Source organism: Mobula birostris, chromosome 2 (assembly GCF_030028105.1).
Source record: "Mobula birostris isolate sMobBir1 chromosome 2, sMobBir1.hap1, whole genome shotgun sequence".
Taxonomy (NCBI): Eukaryota; Metazoa; Chordata; class Chondrichthyes; order Myliobatiformes; family Myliobatidae; genus Mobula; species Mobula birostris.
The window spans coordinates 177,871,653-177,897,123 of NC_092371.1; the positions used below are offsets into that span (position 1 = coordinate 177,871,653).

The window sequence follows — 25,471 nt, forward strand, 5'->3', positions numbered from 1 at the left end:
GTTAGGTCATCAGTATGTGTTTTGGTTTGAGACCCTTCCTCTGGACCTGTTTCAATACCGTAGGACTGTAATTCAAGTATAACTCATGAATAGAATGTGGTGTTAAAATGTTCCATCTTGAGGAAAGGAAAGCTTTCCCCTTTATCCCTGTAGATTTGCAGTGAAGTAATTTTAATGTTTTAACAAAGACCCTTTCTGTTCAAGGATGTAACCAAACATCAAAGGGATGGACACAGTTTATTGAATTGCACTTTTAACAGTGTTGCTGTAGTCAAGATGAATCATCATTTGAATGCAAGTCAGTCACGACAGAAGTGGAAAGATATCTCTTGATACTTCCCTGCTTTGTCGTCGCCCTTCATCAGCTTGAATACATAAAGCAAAGGTCACCAAACAGGAGAAAATCTGCAGATGCTGGAAATCCAAACAATGCACACAAAATGCTGGAGAAACTCAGCAGGTCAGGCAGCATCTATGGAAGAGAGAGAGCATCTTTTCCATAGATGCTGCCTGGCCTGCTGAGTTCCTCCAGCATTTTGTGCGTGTGTTAACAGCAATACCTATTTGGCCCAGTGGCACGACTTGAAGAGCTGCCTGTTTCACAGATCCAGAGATTCACGTTCAATCCTGACTGAGAGGGTTGTGTCAAGTTTATACATTCTCTGTGTGACCATTTAGATTTCTCTCAGATACTCTGGTTCCCAAAGACATGGAGGGTCGCTGAGTTAATTGTTCTTTGGTGTGTGGGTGAAGAATAGAATCTGGGGAAGTTGGTGGGAATGTGAGGACAGTGAAATAGGATTACAGAACTCGTTGACTTTATTAACTTTGCCTCCAACTTTCACCCTACCCTCAAGTTTACCTGGTCCATTTCCGACACCTCCCTCCCCTTTGTAGATCCTTCTGTCTCTGTCTCTGGAGACAGCTTATCCACTGATGTCTACTATAAGCCTACTGACTCTCACAGCTATCTGGACTATTCCTCTTCTCACCCTGTCTCTTGCAAAAACGCCATCCCCTTCTCGCAATTCCTCCGTCTCCACCGCATCTGCTCTCAGGATGAGGCTTTTCATTCTAGGACGAGGGAGATGTCTTCCTTTTTTAAAGAAAGGGGCTTCCCTTCCTCCACTATCAACTCTGCTCTTAAACGCATCTCCCCCATTTCACGTACATCTGCTCTCACTCCATCCTCCCGCCACCCCACTAGGAATAGGGTTCCCCTGGTCCTCACCTACCACCCCACCAGCCTCCGGGTCCAACATATTATTCCCCGTAACTTCCGCCACCTCCAACGGGATCCCACCACTAAGCACATCTTTCCCTCCCCTCCTCTCTCTGCATTCCACAGGGATCGCTCCCTACACAACTCCCTTGTCCATTCGTCCCCCCCATCTCTCCCCACTGATCTCCCTCCTGGCACTTATCCATGTAAGCGGAACAAGTGCTACACATGCCCTTACACTTCCTCCCTTACCACCATTCAGGGCCCCAAACAGTCCTTCCAGGTGAGGCAACACTTCACCTGTGAGTCGACTGGGGTGATATACTGCGTCCGGTGCTCCCGATGTGGCCTTTTATATATTGGCGAGACCCGACGCAGACTGGGAGACCGTTTGCTGAACACTTACACTCTGTCCGCCAGAGAAAGCAGGATCTCCCAGTGGCCACACATTTTAATTCCACATCCCATTCCCATTCTGACATGTCTATCCACGGCCTCCTCTACTGTAAAGATGAAGCCACACTCAGATTGGAGGAACAACACCTTATATTCCGTCTGGGTAGCCTCCAACCTGATGGCATGAACATCGACTTCTCTAACTTTCGCTAAGGCCCCACCTCCCCCTCGTACCCCATCTGTTACTTATTTTTATGCACACATTCTTTCTCTCACTCTTCTTTTTCTCCCTCTGTCCCTCTGAATATACCCCTTGCCCATCCTCTGGGTCCCCCCCCCGTTGTCTTTCTTCCCGGACCTCCTGTCCCATGATCCTCTCATATCTCCTTTTCCCTATCACCTGTCCAGCTCTTGGCTCCATCCCTCCCCCTCCTGTCTTCTCCTATCATTTTGGATCTCCCCCTCCCCCTCCAACTTTCAAATCCCTTACTCACTCTTCCTTCAGTTAGTCCTGACGAAGGGTCTCGGCCTGAAACGTCGACTGCACCTCTTCCTAGAGATGCTGCCTGGCCTGCTGCGTTCACCAGCAACTTTGATGTGTTGTTTTTTTTGAAATAGGATTACTGTCTGCTTTATTATTATTACTGTCACATGTACTGCAATACAGCGAAAGGCTTGTCCTACATACTATTCAAACAGATCAAATCATTACACAGTGCATTGAGGTAGAACAAGTTAAAATAATAACAAAAACACGAGGAAATCTGCAGATGCTAAGAATTCAAGCAACACACACAAAATGCTGGCGGAATGCAGCAGGCCAGGCAGCATCTATAGGAACAGGTACAGTCGACGTTTCGGGCCGAGACCCTTCGTCAGGACTAACTGAAAGAAGAGACAGTAAGAGATTTGGAAGTGGGAGGAGGAGGGGGAGATCCGAAATGATAGGAGAAGACAGGAGGGTGCCTCATGGCTCCCAGCTATGCCTGCCTGTTTGTTGGCTTTGTGGAACAGTCCATGTTCCGAGCCTATACTGGTATCTGTCCCTCACTTTTCCTTCACTACATCGACGACTGTATTGGCGCTGCTTCCTGCACGCATGCTGAGCTCGTTGACTTCATTAACTTTGCCTCCAACTTTCACCCTGCCCTCAAATTTACCTGGTACATTTTCGACACCTCCCTCCCCCTTCTTGATCTTTCTGTCTCTATCTCTGGATACAGCTTATCCACTGATGTCTACTATAAGCCTACAGACTCTCACAGCTACCTGGACTATTCCTCTTCCCACCCTGTCTCTTGCAAAAATGCCATCCCCATTTCACAATTCCTCTGTCTTCGCTGCATCTGCTCTCAGGATGAGGCCTTCTATTCCAGGACGAAGGAGATGTCTTCCTTTTTTAAAGAAAGGGGCTTCCCTTCCTCCACCATCAACTCTGCTCTCAAATGCATCTCTCCCATTTTACGCACATCTGCTCTCACTCCATCCTCCCGCCACCCCACTAGGAATAGGGATCCCCTTGTCCTCACCCACCACCCCACCAGCCTCCGGGTCCAACATATAATTCTCCGTAACTTCCGCCACCTCCAAAGGGATCTCACCACCAAGCACATCTTTCCCTCCCACCCCCCACTTTCCGCAGGGATTGCTCCCTACGCGACTCCCGTGTCCATTCATCCCCCCCATCCCTCCCCACTGATCTCCCTCCCGGCACTTATCCTTGTAAGTGGAACAAGTGCTACACATGCCCTTACACTTCCTCCCTCACTACCATTCAGGGCCCCAGACAGTCCTTCCAGGTGAGGCGACACTTCACCTGTGAGTCAGCTGATGTGATATACTGCTCCTGGTGCGGCCTTCTACATTTTGGTGAGACCTGACGCAGACTGGGAGACCATTTCGCTGAACACCTACGCTCTGTCCGCCAGAAAAAGCAGGATCTCCCAGTGGCCACACATTTTAATTCCACATCCCATTCCCATTCTGATATGTCTATCCATGGCCTCCTCTACTATCAAGATGAGGCCACACTCAGGTTAAAGGAACAATACCTTATATTCCGTCTGGGTAGCGTCCAACCTGATGGCATGAACACTGACTTCTCTAACTTCCGTTAATGCCCCTCCTTCCTACCCCATCCCTTATTTATTTATATTTCCTCTCTCTGTCCTTCTCACAATAACTCCTTGCCTGCTCTCCATCTTCCTCTGGTGCTCCCCTCCCCCTTTCTTTCTCCCTAGGCCTCCCGTCCCATGATCCTCTCCCTTCTCCAGCCTTCTATCTCTTTTGCCAATCAACTTTCCAGGTCTTGGTTTTATCCCTCCTCCTCCTGTCTTCTCCTATCATTTTGGATCTCCCCCTCCCCCTTTCAAATCTCTTACTATCTCTTCTTTCAGTTAGTCCTGACGAAGGGTCTTGGCCCAAAATGTCGAATGCACTTCTTCCTACGGATGCTGTCTGGCCTGCTGCGTCCCACCAGCATTTTGTGTGTGTTGCTAAAATAATAACAATACAGAATAAAGTGTAACAGCTACAAACAAAAGGGTAGTATAGGTAAACAATAAAATGTAAAGTCAAATCCCTTCAAAATATCAGTTGCTGAATTCCTTGGGTGGCTATATTCACCCACATTTAATTTATCTATAAATGATATTAGTTTCATTCTGCTTTACACAGTTATTTTGTTCTCCTTTACACTTGTGTACTGTATATGACATTAAACAATCTTGATCCTGTACGCTAACTCTGTCTGTCCTTGCATTGTGATGTCCTGAGCTGAATCCGTAATGGGTTACAGTTTCTTGTGGTCACTTGCTGTGCAGTTGCCATACCAAGATAGGATTATGATGCAATTAATTAGCTCCATAAAGTCCATATAAATAATGGCCTCACTATGTCCTCTTCAATTTTCATGGTCACCTCTTCAAAAATCTCAGACAGATCTGTGAGACCGGATTTTCCACACACAAGGCCATGCCGAATATCCTTAATCAAGATCAAGTTCAGTTTATTACCATTCAACAGCACACACATATACGGCCAAATGAGACAACATTACTCTGGACCAATGTACACAGCACAGTACATGTAGCTCACACACATAACACAAAGTAATACTGCCACATATAAATTAACAAATAATAAGGTGCATTTATGATACAAGTTAAAAAGTGAACAGTATAATGCTATTGGTGCTTCATACTCGATGAGACTTGGGTCACGGCAGGGACTTCAGTAGTCTTAAGGCTGGGGGAAAATGCTGTTTTCCATCCTAACAGTTCTTGTTCTAATGCTGTGGAATCTTCTGCCTGACGGTAGGGGCTCAAAGAGATTGTTGGACAGATGGGAGGGACAACTGACAATGCTAAGAGCCCTGTATACACATCACTTTTCACAAATACCTCTAATGGGCGGAAGAGTGAACAGTCCTCGTCTTAACTGATGCAAATACAAAGCAGTGGCACTAGGGGCTATATTTCATTAGGGGTTTGAGGAAATTTGGTACTTCATCAAAGAATCCAGCAAATTTCTACAGACGTACTGTGCAGAGCTTTCTGACGAAGTGCATCACCGTCTGGTATGGAAGGGCCAATGCAGAGGATCAGATAAAAGCTGCAGGAAGTTGTAAACTCAGCTAGAACCATCATGCATACTTGCCTCAACACCATCAAGGACATTTTCAAAGGGTGATGCCTCAGAAAAGGACCACCATCACCCAGAGAGGAAGTTCAGGAGCCTGAAGTCACACACTCAACATTTTAGGAATATATTTTTTCCCCTCCATCATCAGATTTCTCACCAGATAATGAACCAACTATGAACACTACCTCACTCTTTTTGGTCTTTTTTGTACTACTTATTTAATATATATATATTTCTATATTTCTTTTTATATCCTGTATATACTATTCACATAATTGGGCGATTGGTTAATTGGGACAGTCGCTTAGTTGGGACAACTCTTAAACAACAAAAACTAACAGAGAAAATTGCTGGGATTCTCTTTGTTTATTTGGGACACTATGCTGCTGAGGTGGCACAGTTTCTAACTAACATCAGTCATGTGCATTTGTGTGGCTGTTAGACAGTACACCATACTTCGCATTTTTTAACTAATGCCAGTTTGTGTGTTTGTGTTCAAAAACCAGTGATTTCTGTCATTAATAGTTGGTGAAGAAATAAGCAATAAGACAATTCAGAACTGTTTCCTGGTCATTGTAGTTTCAAGCAGGAGATGCCAGAAATGGCCGGAAGTGAAAATGAAACAAGTTCACTACTTCAACAAGTTAGAAACTACAAAGAATTTGAAGGTATCAACAATCACCTTGAATGTTACAATGACAATGAAAATGAAGATTTGGAGGACACAATCATCGAAAGTATTGTACGAAGGCAAATTATTTGCACAAGGTGTCTGGACTGATTTTCTTCATCGCATACGCTGGATGAATTTCTCTGTTGATCACTATTAGGAGCCGATACAGAGTTTCGTAGTACTATAGTAATATTGGTAGTGTTCTAATTTGTTCTGTATTTCATTTAAGTGCATAATTTATTCCTCAGTTTGTCTTTTGTTTACCTTTTGTCTTGAATGTGATTCTGGAGCTGTTGGAGCCTGTGATTTGCAGTTTGGAGATCGTTTGGGTGTTTCAGCGCTTTGCAGTCTCCAAGAGGATTCTGGGAGGCAGAGGCAGCGTGTGGGTATCTTGCAGCGAAAAGAATGCAAGCCAACTTTAGACTTCACTTCACTGATTAAAGTGATGAGTGAGATTGAAACACCGGCTGCCTGCCCTTTTTTAAAATCGTTGGGGGATCATTCTGCTGCTGGTGAGGGAAGACTGCTTTTTTATCGCTGGTGAGATCACTCTGCTACAGAGAGGGAGAATGTTGCCCAAGTTTTCTGTGTTTTGGATGTGGACTTGGACTGTGGACATTTTTTTTCAGTTTTATAGCTTTTTAGTATTCTGTGTTTTTCGCCCGATCTTTCTCATTTTTTTTTATATGTGAGAAGAGGGATTTCGGGGTTGATGATCGTGCTGCCTTTCTATTCTTTCTTGGTTTTGTGGCTATCTGAAGAATTTCAGAGTTGTATACTTTGATAATAAATGAACCTTTGAACATTTTAAGTTATTTTCATGAAACCACAGCTAATTGGGACAGCCGCTTACTTGGAGCAAAATGTCATGATATGCCCCAATTAACCAGAATCCACTGTATTTTTTATATATTTATTTATATTGTAAATTATAAAATTTTTTATGTATTGCACTTTACTGCTGCCACAGAACAACAAATTTCACAACATGCATCCATGATATTAAACTTGATTCTTATTCCAAAAACAAATACTTGTACCCACACCCCTAACATTCCTCAAAACTCATCTTTCTCTATTACCTCCAGGAAGGACTCGCCTGCATGGTCTGGGGAAAACGACCCATTCCCCCACCTTCTCTAAAATGGTTAGAGAGGAATCAGCATCATTGAATTAAACTGGCTCTGTATTTTCCCCCTCTCATTCTCCACTGGATTTCTAGTTGTGACAAACGAGGTTAATGTCTCTTGTTAATCTGTGCCAAAAAAGTGTGTTGAATGTTCTGACCTGTGACTGATGCAGATGAGGAAAAGAGACGTTTCTATAGCGATGAGCAAATACAATGCAGTAATGTAACTGCTGCAGAAAATCCACTTTTCTTCATACATGAGAAACAATGTAATTTTGGATTGTCAAAGACACTTGATTTCTTCAGCTCTGTTGATGGGAGATCCTGAGTGATTAATAGGATTGAGTTTGTTGAGGTGACTTTGTGCATTAAGAACATAAGACCTTAAGACATAGGCGCAGAATTTGGCCATTCAGCCCATTGAGTCTGCTCCACCATTCCTTCATGGCTGATCCTAGATCCCACTCAACCCCATACAGCTGCCTTCTCATCATATCCTTTGAAGCCCTTAAATATACCCATGGACTTGGCTTCCACCACAGTCTGTGGCACAGCATTCCACAGATTCATTACTCTCTGGCTAAAAAAATTCCTCCTTACCTCTGTTCTAAAAGGTCACCCCTCAATTTGAAGGCTGTGCCCTCTAGCTTTGGATACACCCACCAAAGGATACATCTTCTCCACATCCATCCTATCTAGTCCTTTCAACATTCAGTAGGTTTCAAAGAGATCTCCTGCATTCTTCTAAATTCCAGTGAGTACAGGCTCAAAGCTGCCAAATGTTCCTCATATGTTAACCCCTTCATTCCTGGAATCATCCTTGTGAACCTCCTCTGGACTCTCCAATGAGAACACAGTGGCTGTATTAGATCTGGTAATGGGAAATGAACCTGGTCAAGTGTCAGATCTCTCAGTGGGAGAGCATTTTGGAGATAGTGATCACAATTCTATCTCCCTTACCATAGTGTTGGAGAAGGATAGGAACAGGTAAGTTAGGAAAGTGTTTAATTGGAGTAAGAGGAAATACGAGGCTATCAGGCAGGAGCTTGGAGGCATAAATTGGGAACAGAAGTTCTCAGGGAAATGTAAGGAAGAAATGTGACAAATGTTCAGGGGATACTTGAGTGGGGCTCTGTATAGGTACATTCCAATGAGATAGGGATAGGATGGTAGGGTACGGGAACCGTGGTCTATGAAGGCTGTTGTAAATCTAGTCAAGAAGAAAAGAAGAACTTACAAAAGGTTCAAAAAACTAGGTAATGATAGAGATCTAGAAGATTATAAGGCTAGCAGGAAGGAGTTTAAAGAATAAAATTAGGAGAGCCAGAAGGGGTCATGAGAAGGCCTTGGTAATCAGGATTAAGAAAAACCCCAAGGCATTCTACAAGTATGTGAAGAGCAAGAGGATAAAACATGAGAGAATAGGACCAATCAAGTGTGACAGTGGAAAAGTGTGTATGGAACCGGAGGAGATAGCAGAGATACTTAATGAGTACTTTGCTTCAGTATTCACTACGGAAAAGGATCTTGGTGATTGTAGGGATGACTTACAGTGGACTGAAAAGCTTGAACTTGAGTTTAGGAGCTGAGAGGCAATGTTGCAGCTATATAGGACCCTGGTCAGACTCCACTTGGAGTACTGTGCTCAGTTCTGGTCGCCTCACTATAGGAAGGATGTGGAATCCATAGAAAGGGTGCAGAGAAGATTTACAAGAATGTTGCCTGGACTGGGGAGCACGCCTTATGAGAATAGGTTGAGTGAACCCAGCCTTTTTCCCTTGGAGTGACGGAGGATGAGAGGTGACCTGATAGAAGTGTATAAGATGATGAGAGACATTGATCATGTGGATAGTCAAGAGGGTTTTTCCCAGGGCTGAAATGGCTAGCACGAGAGAGCACAGTTTTAAGGTACTTGGAAGTAGGTACAGAGGAGAAGTCTGGGATAAATTTTTAAGCAGAGAGTGGTGAGTGCATGGAATGGGCTGCCAGCGACGGTGGTGGGGGTGAATACGACAGGGTCTTTTAAGAGACTCCTGGACAGGTACATGGAGCTCAGAAAAATAGAGAGCTATGAGTAATCCTAGGTAGTTTCTCAGGTAAGGACATGTTCGGCACAGCTTTGTGGGCCAAAGGGCTTGTATTACGCTGTAGGTTTTCTATGATTCTATCCTCTCTGAGATAAGGGACCCAAAATTACTGACAATACTCTGTGCGGCATGACTAGTGCCTTATAAAGACTCAGCATCATCTCTTTGCTTTTATATGCTATTCTCTTTGAAATAAATGCCAACATTGCATTTACTTTCTTTACCACAGACTCAATCTGTGAATTAACCTTCTGGGAGTCTTGCACGAGGACTCCTAGGTCCCTCTGCAGCTCTGATGTTTGAACCTTCTCCCCACTTAGATAATAGTCTGCACTCTTGTTCCCTTTACCAAAATGCATTACCATACATTTCCCAACATTGTATTCCATCTGCCACTTTTTTGCCCATTCTTCCAATTTGTCTAAGTCCTGCTGCAATTGCATTGCTTCCTCAGCACTACCTACCCCTCCATTTATCTTTGTATCATCCACAAAGTTTGCCACAAAGCCATCAGTTCCATTATCCAAATCATTGACAAACAATGTGAAAAGCAGCAGTCCCAATACTGAACCCTGAGGAGCACCACTAACCGCCAGCAGCCAACCAGAAAAGGCCCCTTTTATTGCTACTCGTTGTCTCCTGCTTGACAGCCATTCCTCTATCCACGCCAGTACCTTTCTTGTAAAGCCATAGGATTTTATCTTGTTAATCAGCCTCATGTGTGGCACCTTATCAAATGCTTCTGAAAATCCAAGTAAATGACATCCACTGCCTTTCCTTTGTTCACCCTGCTTGTTATTTCCTCGAGGAACTCTGACAGATCTGTCAGGTAAGATTTCCCTTTACAGAAACATGCTGTCTTATTTTATCATTAGTCTCCAAGTACCTCGAAACCTCATCCTTAAAAATAGGCTCCAACATTTTCCCAACCACTTATGTTAGGCTAACTGGCCTATAATTTCCTTTCTTTTGCCTTCTTAAAGAGTGGAGTGACATTTGCAATCTTCCAGTCCTCCGGGACTATGCCAGAATTAAGTGATTTTTGAAATATCATGAACAATGCATCCGTTATCTCTTCAGCAACCTCTCTCAAGATTTTGGGATGTAGGCCAACGAGTCCAGGTGACTTATCCACCTTAGGACCTTTGAGTTTGCCGAGCACTTTTTCTTTTGTAATAACAATGGCATCATTCCTGTTCCCTGACACTCAAGGACCTTCGGCACACTGCTAGTGTCTTCCACAGTTCAGACAGATGCAAAGTACTCATTACGTTCATCTGCCATTTCTTCCTCCCCCATTACAACCTCACCAGCAGCATTTTCCAGTGGTACAAGATCAATTCTCGCTTCCCTTTAACTCTTTATATAACTGAATAAAACTTTTGGTATCCCACTTTATACTATTGGCTAGCCTTCCCTCGTATTTCATCTTTTCCCTTCTTATAGCTTTTTTAGTTGCCTTTTGTTGGATTTTAAAAGCTTTCTAATCATCCAACTTCTCACTCAGTTTTGCTACCTTATATGCCCTTTCCTTGGCGTTTATCAGCCACGGTTGCCACCCCTGCCATTTGAGAACTTCTTCCTCTGTGGGACATACCTATCCTGCACCTTGTGAATTATTCCCAGAAACTTCAGCCATCTCTGCTTTGCCATCATCCTTACCAGTATCTTCCTCCAATCCACTTGGGCAAGCTCCTTTCCCATGCCTCTGTAATTCTCTTTATTCCATTGCGATACTGATACATGTGAGTCATGATTCACCCTTTCAAATTCCAGCATGAATTCAATCATATTATGATCACTAGCTCCTTAGAGTTCCTTTACATTAAGCTCCCTAATAAGATCTGGGTTATTAAACAACACCCAATCTAAGATAGCCTTTACCTGAGTAGGCTCAAGCACAAGCCACTCTAAAAAGCCATCTCGTAGGCATTCAACAAATTCTCTCCCTTGCAATTCAACACCAACCTGATTTTCCCAATGCTCTTGCTCATTGAAGTCCCCCATTACAATTGTAACATTACCCTCATTACATGCCTTCTCCAGCTCCCCTTACAATCTCAACCCCACAGCTTGGCTACTATTTGGAGGCCTTTGTATGATTCCCTAATTTTTTTTTACCTTTGCAGTTTCTTAACTCTACCCACAAAGATTCAACATTCTCTGACCCTATGTCACCTCTTTCTAAAGATGTAATTCCATCTCTTAACAACAGAGCCACACCTCTGCTTGTGTATTCCTGCCTGTCCTTTTGATACAAAGGATATCCTTTGATGTTAAGCTCCCAACTACGGCCATCTTTTAGCCATGACTCAGTGATGCCCACAACATCATACCGACCAATCTCTAATTGCGCCATGAGTTTGTCCACCTTATTCAGAATGCTACGCACATTTAAATACAGCACCTTCAGTCCTGCATTCTTTGCCCTTGTAATTTTGCCTCTGTGGTAGAATTTTAACTCTTTATTCTGTCTGCATTTGTATCCAATCATTGGTCTGTCCTTCCTTTGATTCATGTTACATCCATCATCTACTTATAAACCTGCTGGCTCATCCTCAGCTCTATCATACTGTTTTCCATCCCCTGCCACTCCCAACAGCTCTAGTAAACCTGTCCACAAGGATATTGGTTCCCCTCCGATTTTGGTGGACGGCATGGACTTCAGCAAGGTTATATTTCCGTTACATTTCATTCTTATTTTTTTTGAGAGATACAGCACAGAATTGCCCCGTCTGGCCTACCGAGCTGCACTACCCAGCAATCCACTGATTTAACTCCAGCCTACTCACAGGAAAATTACAATGTTCAATTAACCTACTAATCGGCATGTCATTGGACTTTGGGGAGGAAACTGGAGAACCCAGAGCTGCAGTAGCATGGAGCTAGCCACTGCGTTACCATGGTGCCCCACACGGCTGTACAGAATGCAGTGCTGCTGTGGCTGCATTATTCAAAGTGAATTTATTATCAAAGTACGTATATATTATACAACCTTGAGATCCACCTCCGAACAGGCAGCCGCAAAACAAAGAAACCCAAAAAACCCACATATATATATATATATATATAAAATACTGTCTGACACATAATGTGCAGCGAATAAAAACCACATCATGCCCATCAAAAAGAATAAAATAACCCATAAAAGACCACTGAACGCCCATGTGCAATGAAATAAAATCACGCAAACAGTAACCGTGAGCAAATAGTGTTTCTGAACTGGTCCACAAGAAGAGAGTCCCATAGTTACTGTTTTACCCTGTACTACTACCTCAATGCACTGTGTCATGAATTGACCTGTAAGATTATTAGGCAAGACAAGTTTTTCACTGTATCTTGATACATGTGACAATAATAAGAACATCAGAAAATAAGAAATGGGAGCAGGAGAAGGCAATCTGGTGGTCTGCTTCTGCCCAACAGCAATTACAATTCACTACATGTCACCCTGATTTCTGCACTGACAGGAATCCCCGACGGCACCAATATGTCCACTGGTTCTCTTGTTAATCTGCTGTGAAGTAGGTCAGTAGTTGAATCAGGGGTGGTCTCCAAGCTGTCAGAGGCTGTTTAATTACAGAGACGCAGCATAAGAATTTACAATCTTGCTGAAATTTAAAAACTGATTTCTAGCAAATAAAAGCAGAGTGAATTGTGAAAAGATGCAGAAAAATATATGAAGGTTCAGGGGCTTCAGCTTATGTATTATTGATTTGTTTGCTTATTTATTTTTTGCACAGTTTGTCCTCTCTTGAACATTGGGTGTTTGTTGTGTGTAGTTTTTTGCCGATTCCATTATACAGTGGATTCTGATTAATTGGGCCATTGGTTAATCAGGATAGCCAGTCATTTGGGACAACTCCTAAAGAACAAAAACTAATTGAGAAAACAGTTGGGCTTCCCTTAATTTACTTAAGATGCTATACCACTTAATCGGGACAGGAGACTGTTGCCAAACAGTTTCTAACTAGCATCAGTTATGTGCACTTGTGTGGCTGTTAGACGCTACACTGTGCTGAGAGCGAATAGTTTTTAAATTGCGTCAGTTGCATGTGTTTGCTTTTTGTTAATGGTAGTTGGCAAGAATTAAGCATCAAGACAATTCAGACAATTCTATTTTACTCACTGCAGTTTCAAGCATTCAGGCTTGAAGATGCTAGGAATGGCCAGGAGTGAAAATGAAATGATTTCACTACTTCAAGTTAAGAATTATGAAGAATTTGAAGGTATCGGCAAACATCTTGAATATTACGATGAAAATGAAGATTTGGAGGATGCAATCATTGAAAGTATTGTATAATGCAGTCCATTATCTGCATAATGTGGCTGAGGTTATTTTGTTCATTTTCAGTCAATCAAAATAACATGGTAGATGAATTCCTCCATTGATGACTATTAGGAACTAAAACGCAATTTTATATGACTGTATGACTGTAGCAGTATTGGCAGCTTTCTAATTTGCTCTGTATTTCATTTAAATACCTAATTTGTTACTAAGTTAAATGGCAGTTTGTCTTTTCTAAACCTTTTAATTATTTCCATGAAACTTTGGGTAATTGGGGAAGCTGCTTAATTGGGCCCAAATGTACTGGCCTTGATGTGTCGCAATTAAGCAGAATACACTGTATTTCTTTATTTTGTTGTGGGTGCCTGCAAGGAAATAAATGTCATGGTGTACAAACTTCGATAATAAAATTTCCTTTGAACATTGAACTTTTGAGTGTCTGATTTAAAAAAAAATCCTGCTCGTCCTTCAATCTTGGGGATGTAATTATATACTCTGAATTTTCCTTTTCAATGTTAGCACACAGAGTTACCCAGTCAATACTAGATGCTGCTTTTATTCTCAGAGAAAACATACAGTATGAGGCATTTGTTTTATGATGTTCATGGCGTCTGTAATCCAGTGACAGTATTTCTGCTGGGGATTAGTTTAGTTATTGATTTTATTTAGGGATACAGTGTGGAACAGGCCATTCTGGCCCAAATAGCTGCCCAGCAGCAGCCCACCTATTTAGCCCTAGCTTAATCATAGGACAATTTACAATGACCAATTAATCTCCTAAACCTACAGCTACTAACTGGTATGTCTTTGGACAGTGGGAGGAAACTGCAGCACCCAGAGAAAACGCACACACTTCACAGGAAGGACGTATAAACTTCTTACAGACAACTCTGGAATTGAACTCTGAACGCCAACACCCATTAGAGCTGTAATAGCATCGCACTAACCACTATGCTGCCATGATGCCCACAGTCCCACAAGAGATGCAGAGGAGATGAGGAATGGCGATGATGGACTGGAAGACAGAATGATCACTGCGCCCGCCCAGTCAATGTCCAACGGCTTTGATGCTTAGACAGGTTCTGTCCATTACAGGATCAATGTACTGACTCAGCTGAACACAGAACAGAGAACAGTACAGCACAATACAGGCCCTTCAGCCTATGATGCGCTAATCCAGGATGCTGCCTGCTTTGGAGGTCAGACAAGCCAGTGTTGTTTTCTCTGGAGCATCAGGGGCTGAAGGGAGACCTGATGCAAGTTTATAAAATTGAACCTCACTACTTTTTTTTTTAAAACAGATGCAGCACAGAAACCATTCAATTCGGATGTATCACAGGTTGGTATGGCAACTGAAATACCCAAGAGCAGAGTTGAGGACACAGCCCAGTACATCAAATAAACCAGCCTCCCCTTCACAGACTCAGGCTATATTTCCCACTGGCCAGGAAAAGCAGTCAGCACAATCAAGGGCCATTTTCACCCTATCAATCTTTCTTCTTCTTCCTCCCATTGGGAGGGAGAAAGCACATACCACCAGGCTCAAGGACAGCTTCTATCACACTGTTATAAAGCTCCTGATTAGACCTGTTGTATAATAAGATGGACCCTTCCACACACAATCTGCCTTGTCATAGCCGTTGCATCTTATTGTCTTCTTGCACTGTACTTTCTCTGTAACTGTAACACTGTTACCTCTGGAGATCAAGTCATGGGTGCACTTAAAGTGGAAGTTGACAGGTTCTTGATTAGTAAGGGTGTCAAAACATGTGAAGAGAATGGTTTTGAAAGGGAAAATAAATCAACCGTGATGGAATGGCAGAGCTGACCCGTAGGGTCAAATGGCCCAATTTGCTCATATGTCTTATATTCTGTTATTGCTTTTCCCCCTGTATTTCCTGTGATGAAATAGTCCATATAGATGGCATGCAAACCAAAGCTTCTTACAGTAACTTGGTACATGTGACAATAATAAACCAATGGAAGTAAATCTTTGAAGTTCTTTGTCCAACTCCACGGAACTTCAGCTGAAATCCAGAGAGGAAGAAGGCGGCAATAGACAGCAAGAGGCTAGGAAACCATAGACACAGATCTGAGCTTATCTGCCTTAACTCTTATTTTTACACAAACTCAGAATGACGAGCATTTGAACACCAGAATTTTTGTGGATGAAGCCCAATTATTCATGTGCTGATGATCAGGAGGGCAATGAAGAGAAATTTGGGGAAGATTCGAGAATAATATTCCAGAGGAATTGGATAAATAATGGAAAAGGGAACAACAGGAATTGAAAGGATTTCTGAATGAACAATGAAATGATTCACACTACGTTATTTTTTCCTTCTGTTTTACTCTCTTCTTGCACTGCTTATTTATTTATGCGAGGGGTGATTGATAAGTTCATGGCCTAAGGTAGAAGGAGTCAATTTTAGAAAACCTAAACAACAGGAATTTTGCAGATGCTGGAAATTCAAGCAACACACATAAAAGTAGCTGGTGAACGCAGCAGGCCAGGCAGCATCTCTAGGAAGAGGTGCAGTTGACGTTTCAGGCCGAGACCCTGCGTCAGCGACTTTTATGTGTGTTGTTTAGAAAACCTAGCACATTTATTTTTTAATATAGTCCCCTCCTACATTTACACACGTAGTCCAGTGGTCGTGGAGCACACAGATCTTGGACCTCCAGAAAGTGTCCACAGCAGGGGTGATTGATAAATTCATGGCCTAAGGTAGAAGGAGATGAGTTATACGGCTCTCGTTACAGCACATGCAGGTCAACTCTTTGAGTGATTATGCAGAGTGTCTGAAGTTAATAATTCATCTCCTTCTACCTTAGGCCACAAACTTATCAATCACCCCTGATGAGTTATTAACTTCAGACTCTCTGCTTAGTCACTCAAAGAATGGAACTGCATGTGATGTAACGAGAGTTGTATAACTCATCTGCTACCTTAGGCCACAAATATATCATTCACACACGCTGTGTACACTTTCTGGAGGTCCAAGATCCCTATGTTCCACGACCACTGGACTAAGTGTTTAAATGTAGGAGGGGACTATGTTGAAAAATAAATGTGCTAGGTTTTCTAAAATTGACTGCTTCTACCCTAGGCCACGAACTTATCAATCACTGTGTTTGTGTGTGTGTGTGTATATTTCTTATTGTAATTTGTAGTCTTTTTTATTATGTATTGCTATGTACTGTGCTGCAAAACAATCTATTTCACAACATATGATTATTTTGTTGCAGGGCTGTGTGAAAAGACAAGGTGAGTGTAAATTGATCAGATAGCTCTCTCAACGTCTGGTTGAGCTAAGAGATGTTCAAGGGTCACTTTCTGCGCAGTGTTAATCTTTACTTGCCCTCTCTGCAGTAGAACCAGAGAGCTGCATTTATGTGAGTGCTACATTCCGTGATCTGCCTGAACATGGGGGAATCATTACAAACTGGCAGTCACCCACACTCAACAGGGTGAAGAGACAGTGTTCTACAAAAATCACTGATACCAATTCAAGCCCAGATGACATCCAAGTGACCTCAGTCATCCATAGGACAACTACAAGAACTGCTGTGACCTCTACCCTAATGTTCTGGAAACCGGACTCTAATCGGAGGAAACCGGCTGCATCTTTGAGTATCATGAGCCATTTTGGGCCCCTTACTTTACTCTTTTAAATTTTATTTTAGCGATGCATCTTGGAGTAGGCCCTTCTGGTTTCTCAAACCACACTGCCCCAGAATCCCCACAACCTGAATTAACCCTGACCTAATCATGGGACAATTTACAATGACTAATTAACATATTTGACATGTCATTGTACTGTGGGAGGTAGCATAGCGCCTGGGGAAAACCCATGCATTCCATGGGGAGAACATACAGACACTCTTTACAGAACAATGCTGGAATTGAACTCCTAACTCCAGGATGCCCTGTGCTGTAATAGTGCCACGCAAACTGCTACACTGCTGTGGTGCTCTAAGAAAGGATGTGTTGATGTGCTGGCATTGGACAGGATCCAGAGAAAGTTCTCGAGAATAATTCTGCGAATGAAAGGATTAACATATGAGGAGCATTTGATGGCTCTGGGCCAATACTCACTGGAGTTTAGAAGAATGGGGGAGGGGCGGGGAGATCTCAATGACACGTATGGAATATTGAAAGGCCTAGATAGAGTACATGTGGAAAGGATGTTTTCTATGATGGGCAAGTCTAGGACCAAAGGGCACAGCCTCTAAATAGAAGGATGAGTATTTAGAAAAGAGACCAAGAAGCGTTTCTTTTTCAAGATGGTGGTGAAACTGTGGCATTCATTGCAACAGATGGCTGTGGAGGCCAAGTCATTTGTTGTATTTAATGCGGAGTTTGATAGATTCTTGATTAGTATGGGTGCCAATGGTTATGAGGAAAAGGCAGGTGAATGAGTTGAGGGATTAAAAAATCAGCCATGATGGTATGGTGGACTCAATGAGCCAAATGGCCTAATTCTGCTCTGATGTCTTATGTTGTTATCACCCTTAAGTTTTTCCATTAAAACAGAACAGTAAAATTTCTATAAAATCCAGCTGTTTGCAAATAACCTGATCAATTAAACAAATTAATTTGCAGTATATATTCTATCTTCAGCAATAAAGAGTTCCGTCATGGTTGGCAGTATATTTCCGCAAAGGCTGTACTCACAACTTGTTCTGTGACATGGTCAGGTCACAGATATCCTCCTCCTGTGACAAGAGATAATTTCACCATCCTTCAAAAGAAGTGCATGAAGTGTTGTTTCTCTCTCCACAGAGGCAACCTGACTTCTGAGTGCTTCCAGTGTTCTCTGTTCTTATTGAGGAGAAGTTTGAGGAGATTTGGAATGTTATCAAAGATTCCAACAGATTTCTATGGATGTACTGTGCAGAGAATTCTGACTGTTGCATCACCATTTGGTGTACAGGATCAGAAAAAGCTGCAGAGGGTTGTAAGCTCAGGCAGCTCCATCGTGGGCACCAGCCTCCCCACCGTCAAGGACATCATCAAAAGGCGATACCTCAAAAAGGCAGCATCCATCATTAAGTACCTCCATATCCCAGGAGCTGCCCTCTTCTCATCACTACATCAGGGAAGAGGTATAGGAGCTTGAAGAAACACAACTCAACGTTTTAGGAATAGCTTCTACCACATGCCATCCGATTTCTGAATGGACAATGAACCCATGAACATTACATCATTAATTTTGCTCTCACTTGCATTAGTTATTCAATTTTTTAAATCATATTTCTTATTGTAATTTATAGTATTTTTAATATATTGCACTGTTGTGCTGCCTCAAAGCAACACATTTCAAGACATGTCAATGATATTAAACCTGATTCTGATTCTGCTCCACAATACCGACTTTGAATATGCAAAATGCCGGCACTTATTGTCTGTTGGTTGGCTTACGAGAATTTGTGTTGGTAAAGCCTACACCTTTGAGAGTGGATGGTAGTGATTATCGTTCACTTTATTTCTGAGGACCCATCTGAAAGAGGGGATCTAGTATTCTTTGTCCATGTTTTATCGAAGATGGAGTATTGAACAGTAAGGGAAGTTCATGCTTTTACAATTCGAAGAATCAGGGAAATCTTCCCATCCGGAGAGGAAACGGGGAAATTCGCCTACCTTCTGCCTTTGTGTAGATGGAGAGGCTTCCATTGACGAGTCCGGCAAACAGGCACCGAAACCCATAGACCAGGCTCACCACCGTTGACTTGTCAGGAGCAAAAAAATGCTGAAGACGCACTTTCTTTGACGCTTGGTTGCTCTTGTACACGGAGATGCTGCAGAATACAAACAGGATGGAATGCTCTCACACGGGTATAGCCCATCCAATTCCACCTCATGGTATCTTACTGCCTAGGGAAACACCTTACTACAATTTTACTGAGCATCATTCATGTAGACAGATCTCACAATATAAAATGGACCACATAAAACTGGCTGCTTGTTTTACAGAACGCTAAATCTGATTCTGATTTCTAACTAAGTGTGGCCAGACCACACTTGGAGTACTGGGAGCATTTTTGGGCCCCTCATCTCAGAAAAGATGTACTGGTATTGGAGATGGCCCAAAGGAAGATCACGACAATGATTCCAGGAATGAAAGGATCAATATATTGGGAGTGTTAAATAGCTCTTGGCCTGTAATTGCAAGAGTTTAGAAGATTGGGGGGGGGGGGGAATCTCGTTGAAACTTATTGAATATTGAAAGGCCAAAATAGGGTGGATGTGGAGATGTCCTGACGAAGGGTCTCGGCCTGAAACGTCGACTGCACCTCTTCCTACAGATGCTGCCTGGCCTGCTGCATTCACCAGCAACTTTGATGTGTGTTGGATATGGAGAGGATGTTTCCTATAGTAGAGCAGTCTAGGACCAGAGGGCACAGCCTCAGAATAGAGGGATATCCCTTTCTAACAGATGTTGAGAAGGAATTTCTTTAGCCAGAAAATGGTGAGTCTGTCAAATTCATGCCAGATGTCAAGTCAATGGGTACAGTTAGAGTAGAAGTTGATAGGTTCTTGATTGGTGTCAGTGTCAAAGATTAGTACGGGGAGAAGGAAGGTGAATAGGGTTGACAAGGATAGTAAATCAGCCATGATGGAATGGTGGAGCAGACTCAATGGGCTGAATGGCCTAATTCTGCCTCTATGTCTTATGGTCTTTATTTGAACATGATCAAAGGAAATAAAAATCAGAAAACTGGATTGGTAAAATTCATCATCAGTCATTCTACACAAAGCCAATCCCTACCCCATTCTGTTAATATGGGCCTGCCTTCAATGTGACTTGCCCTTCAGCTAAACTTTCCTCTGCCTTATTCACTGATAATCTCTTCAGAACTACAGCAACAAGGTCAATCAAAGCAGAATAACTGAGAAAAATTAGACTTGCCTTGGGGTAAATGTCAGAAAAGATCACAGTTTAACATAAGGAAAAAGGAAATTTCCTTTAAACTCACAAGAGAACATAAGCCATCAACTTTTTGCTGTTGATGTTTCTGTAGCAGGCAGGAATGGGAAAATGAGGGGAGGGAAGGAAAAGGAATGGGGAGGACAGCAGTGGTGGGAAAGGGTAGGGGAGTTGGAGAGGAAGAGAGGAGGAGGGGAAGGGGAGGTGGGGAGGTGAGGGAGTGGTGATGGGGCAGAGGGGATGAGGGGAGGGGGATGAGGGGAGGGGGATGAGGGGAGGGGGATGAGGGGAGGGGGATGAGGGGAGGGGGATGAGGGGAGGGGGATGAGGGGAGGGGGATGAGGGGAGGGGGATGAGGGGAGGGGGATGAGGGGAGGGGGATGAGGGGAGGGGGATGAGGGGAGGGGGATGAGGGGAGGGGGATGAGGGGAGGGGGATGAGGGGAGGGGGATGAGGGGAGGGGGATGAGGGGAGGGGGATGAGGGGAGGGGGATGAGGGGAGGGGGATGAGGGGAGGGGGATGAGGGGAGGGGGATGAGGGGAGGGGGATGAGGGGAGGGGGATGAGGGGAGGGGGATGAGGGGAGGGGGATGAGGGGAGGGGGATGAGGGGAGGGGGATGAGGGGAGGGGGATGAGGGGAGGGGGATGAGGGGAGGGGGATGAGGGGAGGGGGATGAGGGGAGGGGGATGAGGGGAGGGGGATGAGGGGAGGGGGATGAGGGGAGGGGGATGAGGGGAGGGGGATGAGGGGAGGGGGATGAGGGGAGGGGGATGAGGGGAGGGGTGACGGGGGGTCGGACTGATAGGGGGAGGGTTAATGAGGGGGCGGAGGTGTGGAAGAGGAGTGGGAAGGTGAGGGGGAGAAACAAGCATGCGGCAGTGTAAATTGGAGAAGAGGTAGTGCTTCACCCTGCCCCACAGTCTATCTAAGTATACTTCTACGGCTGCTGTTGGGTGAGGAAGGAGGGGCAGAGCTACACTGATGACAGATTTGACCAGGTTAGGATTTGCTTAAGAGGCTTATGTTGGAGTAACAGTCAACCAGTGAACAGTAGGTCCCTGCAAACAACCGTGAGAATGACCACACCGTGGATAAAAATTACCCTTCAAATCATCTCCAAAAGCAAATTGTTTGTTACGATTTGGGATATGAAAAATTAAAACACTTTACAAATCCTTGAAAAGAAATAGAAAAATAATACAGAATTAATAGAAAAAAAATTGTAAGTTTATAGAGTCCTGAGGGGCATAGATAGGAGAGATGGTCATAAACTTTTTCCAAGGATAAGGCAGCGTAAATGTAGAGGACACAGGTTTAAGGTGAGAGGGGAAAGATTTAAAGGGGATCTGAGGGGCAACCCTTTCACCCAGAGGGTGGTGAGTATTTGGAATGAGCTACATTAAAGATTAGCTTTGTTTGTCATATGTACATCAAAACATAGAGTGAAATGCATCATTTGTGTTAAATCATATCAGTGTGGATTGTACATAAGTGCTGCATGCTTCTGACGTCAACATAGCATGCCCACAACTTACTAATTCTAACCCATACATCTCTAGAATGTAGGAGGAAACCCACACAGTCACGGCGAGAACGTAAAGATTCCTTACAGGTGGGGGTGGGAACTGAACTCCGATATTCCGATTGCTGGTGTTGTAAAGCAATGTGTTAACTGCTTTGCTACCATGCTGCCAGAGTGAGCTGCTAAAGGAAGTGTTAGAGATCACTATAATTATAACATGTAAGAGATATTTGGACATGCACAGGGATATGAATGGTTTGGATGGATATGGGTCAAATGCTCAAAGATTACTGCAGGATATTGAGATTTGGCTGGTAATTTTTCAATATCTCACAAATTGAAAACAACCTTTGGTTTAGAGCTCAGTGCTACATGAAAACAATGAAAAAGTGATTAAACAAAAGTGAAAAAAATGCCTTTGATTATAACATTTGTAACTACGAGGAAGAGTTTATGTCATTGTGACACTGGAAATAATCTGCAAGTTTCACATCTTCAGACTAAACTTAGGCGAAGATCTTTGGGTGAGATGTGAAGGATCAGGTCAAAACAAATCTGTAGTGTTCAAGGCCAGTTTGTACAGAAATTGAAGGTTACTGAACGATTTTGTAATTAACAAGTAATTAGCATTCGTTCCGCAGAACTCCAGGCTGAATCCACTTTAAAAAATTTATTTATTTAAATATATAGGTCTGCACCACCCAGCAGCCCACCTAGCCTAATCATAGGACAATTTACAACGACCCACTAACATTGTTCATGGACTGTGGGAAAAAACAGAGCACCTGGAAGAAGCCCATTCGGTCACAGGGTTACATACCGGTTACATTCGGTACAAATTCCTTACAGCTGGCACCAGAATTGAACTCTGATCTCTGGAGCACCTCTTGCTCTAACAGTGTTGTGCTAACCGCTACACTACTGAGTGCCAACAGATTCACCATTTTGTTAATCTAAAGCATTGTCAATGATCCCTCCCATGCCTCCTACCATCAGGCAGGAGGTACCGTAGTATTAGCATAAAAACTGTTAGGATAGGAAACAGCTTCTTCCCCCAGGCTGTAAATCTACTGAACTACCTGCCACTACTTTGGTCTCATCACATATGAAGCGTCAGTAGCAATATACTAGTTACTTTTTACTCTGAACTGGCAACTGAATCTGCCCAGAATGGCTGGAAGACCAAGATTTTCCCTGTAGAAGTGGGATGCAGGGGATTCGTTGCTACATCTACGACCAGTCTATTGAGGAAGATGGGGGTGAGGGGTCACTCCCTCCAACAAGCAATCAAGTCCTTGTCAATTGCAGCAGAAGAAAGCAGCAATTGGATTTGGATTAAAAGGAAAGACAACAACTGGGCTGCAAGATGAAGACAGGAGGGTATGGAACTGAGGGGGGTGTATCTGGGACACCAGGTAGCACCTTTGAGCCCTCTGGAGATGTCGTGGGCTTATCAACGAAACGTCAAAGGAGGATGCCCACCTGATGACCCTGATGACGTACCTACCCTCCCTCCTTGTCACCACTCCAAACCCACTGCCAACATCGAGAGTGCCAACTTATCACTAATTTACTAGTGGCAATATTACTTATTGTGTTATGTGCGTGATCTATATGTAATCCGTTGTGCACCTTGGTTCAGATAAGCACTGTTACTTTTGGTGGTATACATGTGAATGGTTGAACAATAATAAACTGAACTTGAACTTTTGAAATTTAGTCCGCTTTGTTTAACAGCAAAGAAGAAGAAATCTCTAGTAAGAAGGAGTGCAGCCTTCTCACCTGCCTTCCTCTGTGCCAAGACAGATGGTTGGGCTTTCAGTGGTCTTTGTATTCGTACCCTTGGGATCTCCAGGTTTGTCCTCCTCTGGTACATATGCCATGGCCAGTATACGAGACTCAACATTGAAACACTCGATGACCTTCGGGTTGGAGTTGTGAAGAGCAATGATGGTGATCTGCCCCATTTGATTGGTGCAGCTTCCAATCTGTTCAGCGAAAGGAGAGAGAGTCACTGGTCAATGTGACTGCCTTCACCAAGCTCTTGAATCACACACATGCCCTTAAACATCAACAAAAACGGTATAAAGTTTATACTACAGAATAAGGTGGGGCAGGGAAAAGACTGATTACATATCCCATAGAACATAGAACACAACAGCACAGTATGATGTTATGCTGACCTTTTATAGAGGCTGATACATGCTCAAGGAGATCTGTTTTTTTTTATTGAGAATGATGTAATGGTCTTTTGGAGGTCACCTGATGTGATTTTCCCGCCAATGTGAGGTCACGTGATGACATGTGCCCCGTGACTATATAAGGGTTGACTCAGGTGACGCAGTAGGGTTTTTAAGTTTGTAGATTTCCAGGTAGAACGTGCTGTGCCTCCGTTTCTGTTGCGTTTGTTTTTGTGACGCAGCTTCATTTTTAAAACGGTTGTGCGTTCTGTTGAAAGATTCCATATTATTTGGACTGGAAATTTGTGGCCGGATGTGACAATTTACCCAATTCCAACAGTTGAAGGGAGAGTGAAGAATTTATCGAAGGATCGAGAGAAGTCGGCATTGTCTGGCAGTTTAATAAAGCATCGACCTTATTGAGTCTTCATTGGAGGAGTACCTGCATCAAGATAACTCTTGCCAGAAAGAGCAAGGAGTTCATGCAAAAAGGTGCTCTCTCTCTCTAAAGGAATTTAAGGTCAGTTGATTTAAACTGTTTATTTTCGGCATCATGAATCCTGTGGACAGAACCGGCAGTAAGGTTGCGTCTGTGAAGAAATCCTTCTCCAGAGAAGTCTCTCCCAATTGAATGTGTAAAACTGTTGGACTTTCGAATTTATCGCTTTAAGAACTATATCTGACTGTATCATTTTAAGAACTGTTTTCGCATTTAACACTTTAAGAACCAGAACCGAGTGGAGTTGGTGCACGGCTGCATATCTGTTAACTTCCGGTTAAAGTTTTCCTTTGTTTTTTCCCTTATCGTTTATATGTGTTTAATAAATGTTTGGTTGTTTTTATATAACCTGTCTCGATTGATATTCATTGTTGCCGTTTACGTAACAAGGCATAGAGTCATAGAACACACAGCACAGGAACAGAACCTTTGGCCCACCTGGTCTGTGCTGAACCATTAATCTGTCCAGTCCTATTGATTTGCACCTGGACCATAGCCCTCCATATCTCTCTTATCCATGCATCAGTAGTGGGAAAGTTATTGGAAGGGTATTCTAAGGGTCTGGATATATAAATATTTGGTTAGACAGAAACTGATTAAGGATAGTCAATATGGTTTTGTGTATGTTAAATCATGTCTTATAGAGCTTTTCAAGAAAGTTACCAGTAAAGTTGTTGAAGATGAGGTAGTGGACGTTGTCTACGTGGATTTTAGCAAATTCCTCATGGGAGGTAGGTGAAGAAGATTCAGTCACTTGACTGATGAGGTAGTAAATTGTATTAGACATCGGCTTCGCAAACGAAACTAAGGAGTGGTTGCAGAGGGTTGCCTCTCTGACTGGAGGCCTGTGACTAATAGTGTGCCACAGGGACTGGTGCTGGGTCCATTGTTGTTTGTTG

General features: G+C 43.2%; 1 protein-coding gene across 8 annotated transcripts in view; it reads right to left on the minus strand.

The window, feature by feature from the left end:
• arhgef10 (Rho guanine nucleotide exchange factor (GEF) 10) overlaps positions 1-25,471 on the minus strand; it is a 230,160-nt gene that overhangs the window by 22,346 nt on the left and 182,343 nt on the right. For all 8 annotated transcript variants that reach the window (XM_072251142.1, XM_072251141.1, XM_072251138.1 and 5 more), the window contains 2 exons: positions 23,676-23,881; positions 19,082-19,239 (listed from right to left, as the gene is read on the minus strand). In XM_072251142.1, coding sequence (XP_072107243.1) covers positions 19,082-19,239; positions 23,676-23,881 — 364 coding nt within the window. The remainder of the gene's footprint in view (positions 1-19,081; positions 19,240-23,675; positions 23,882-25,471) is intronic.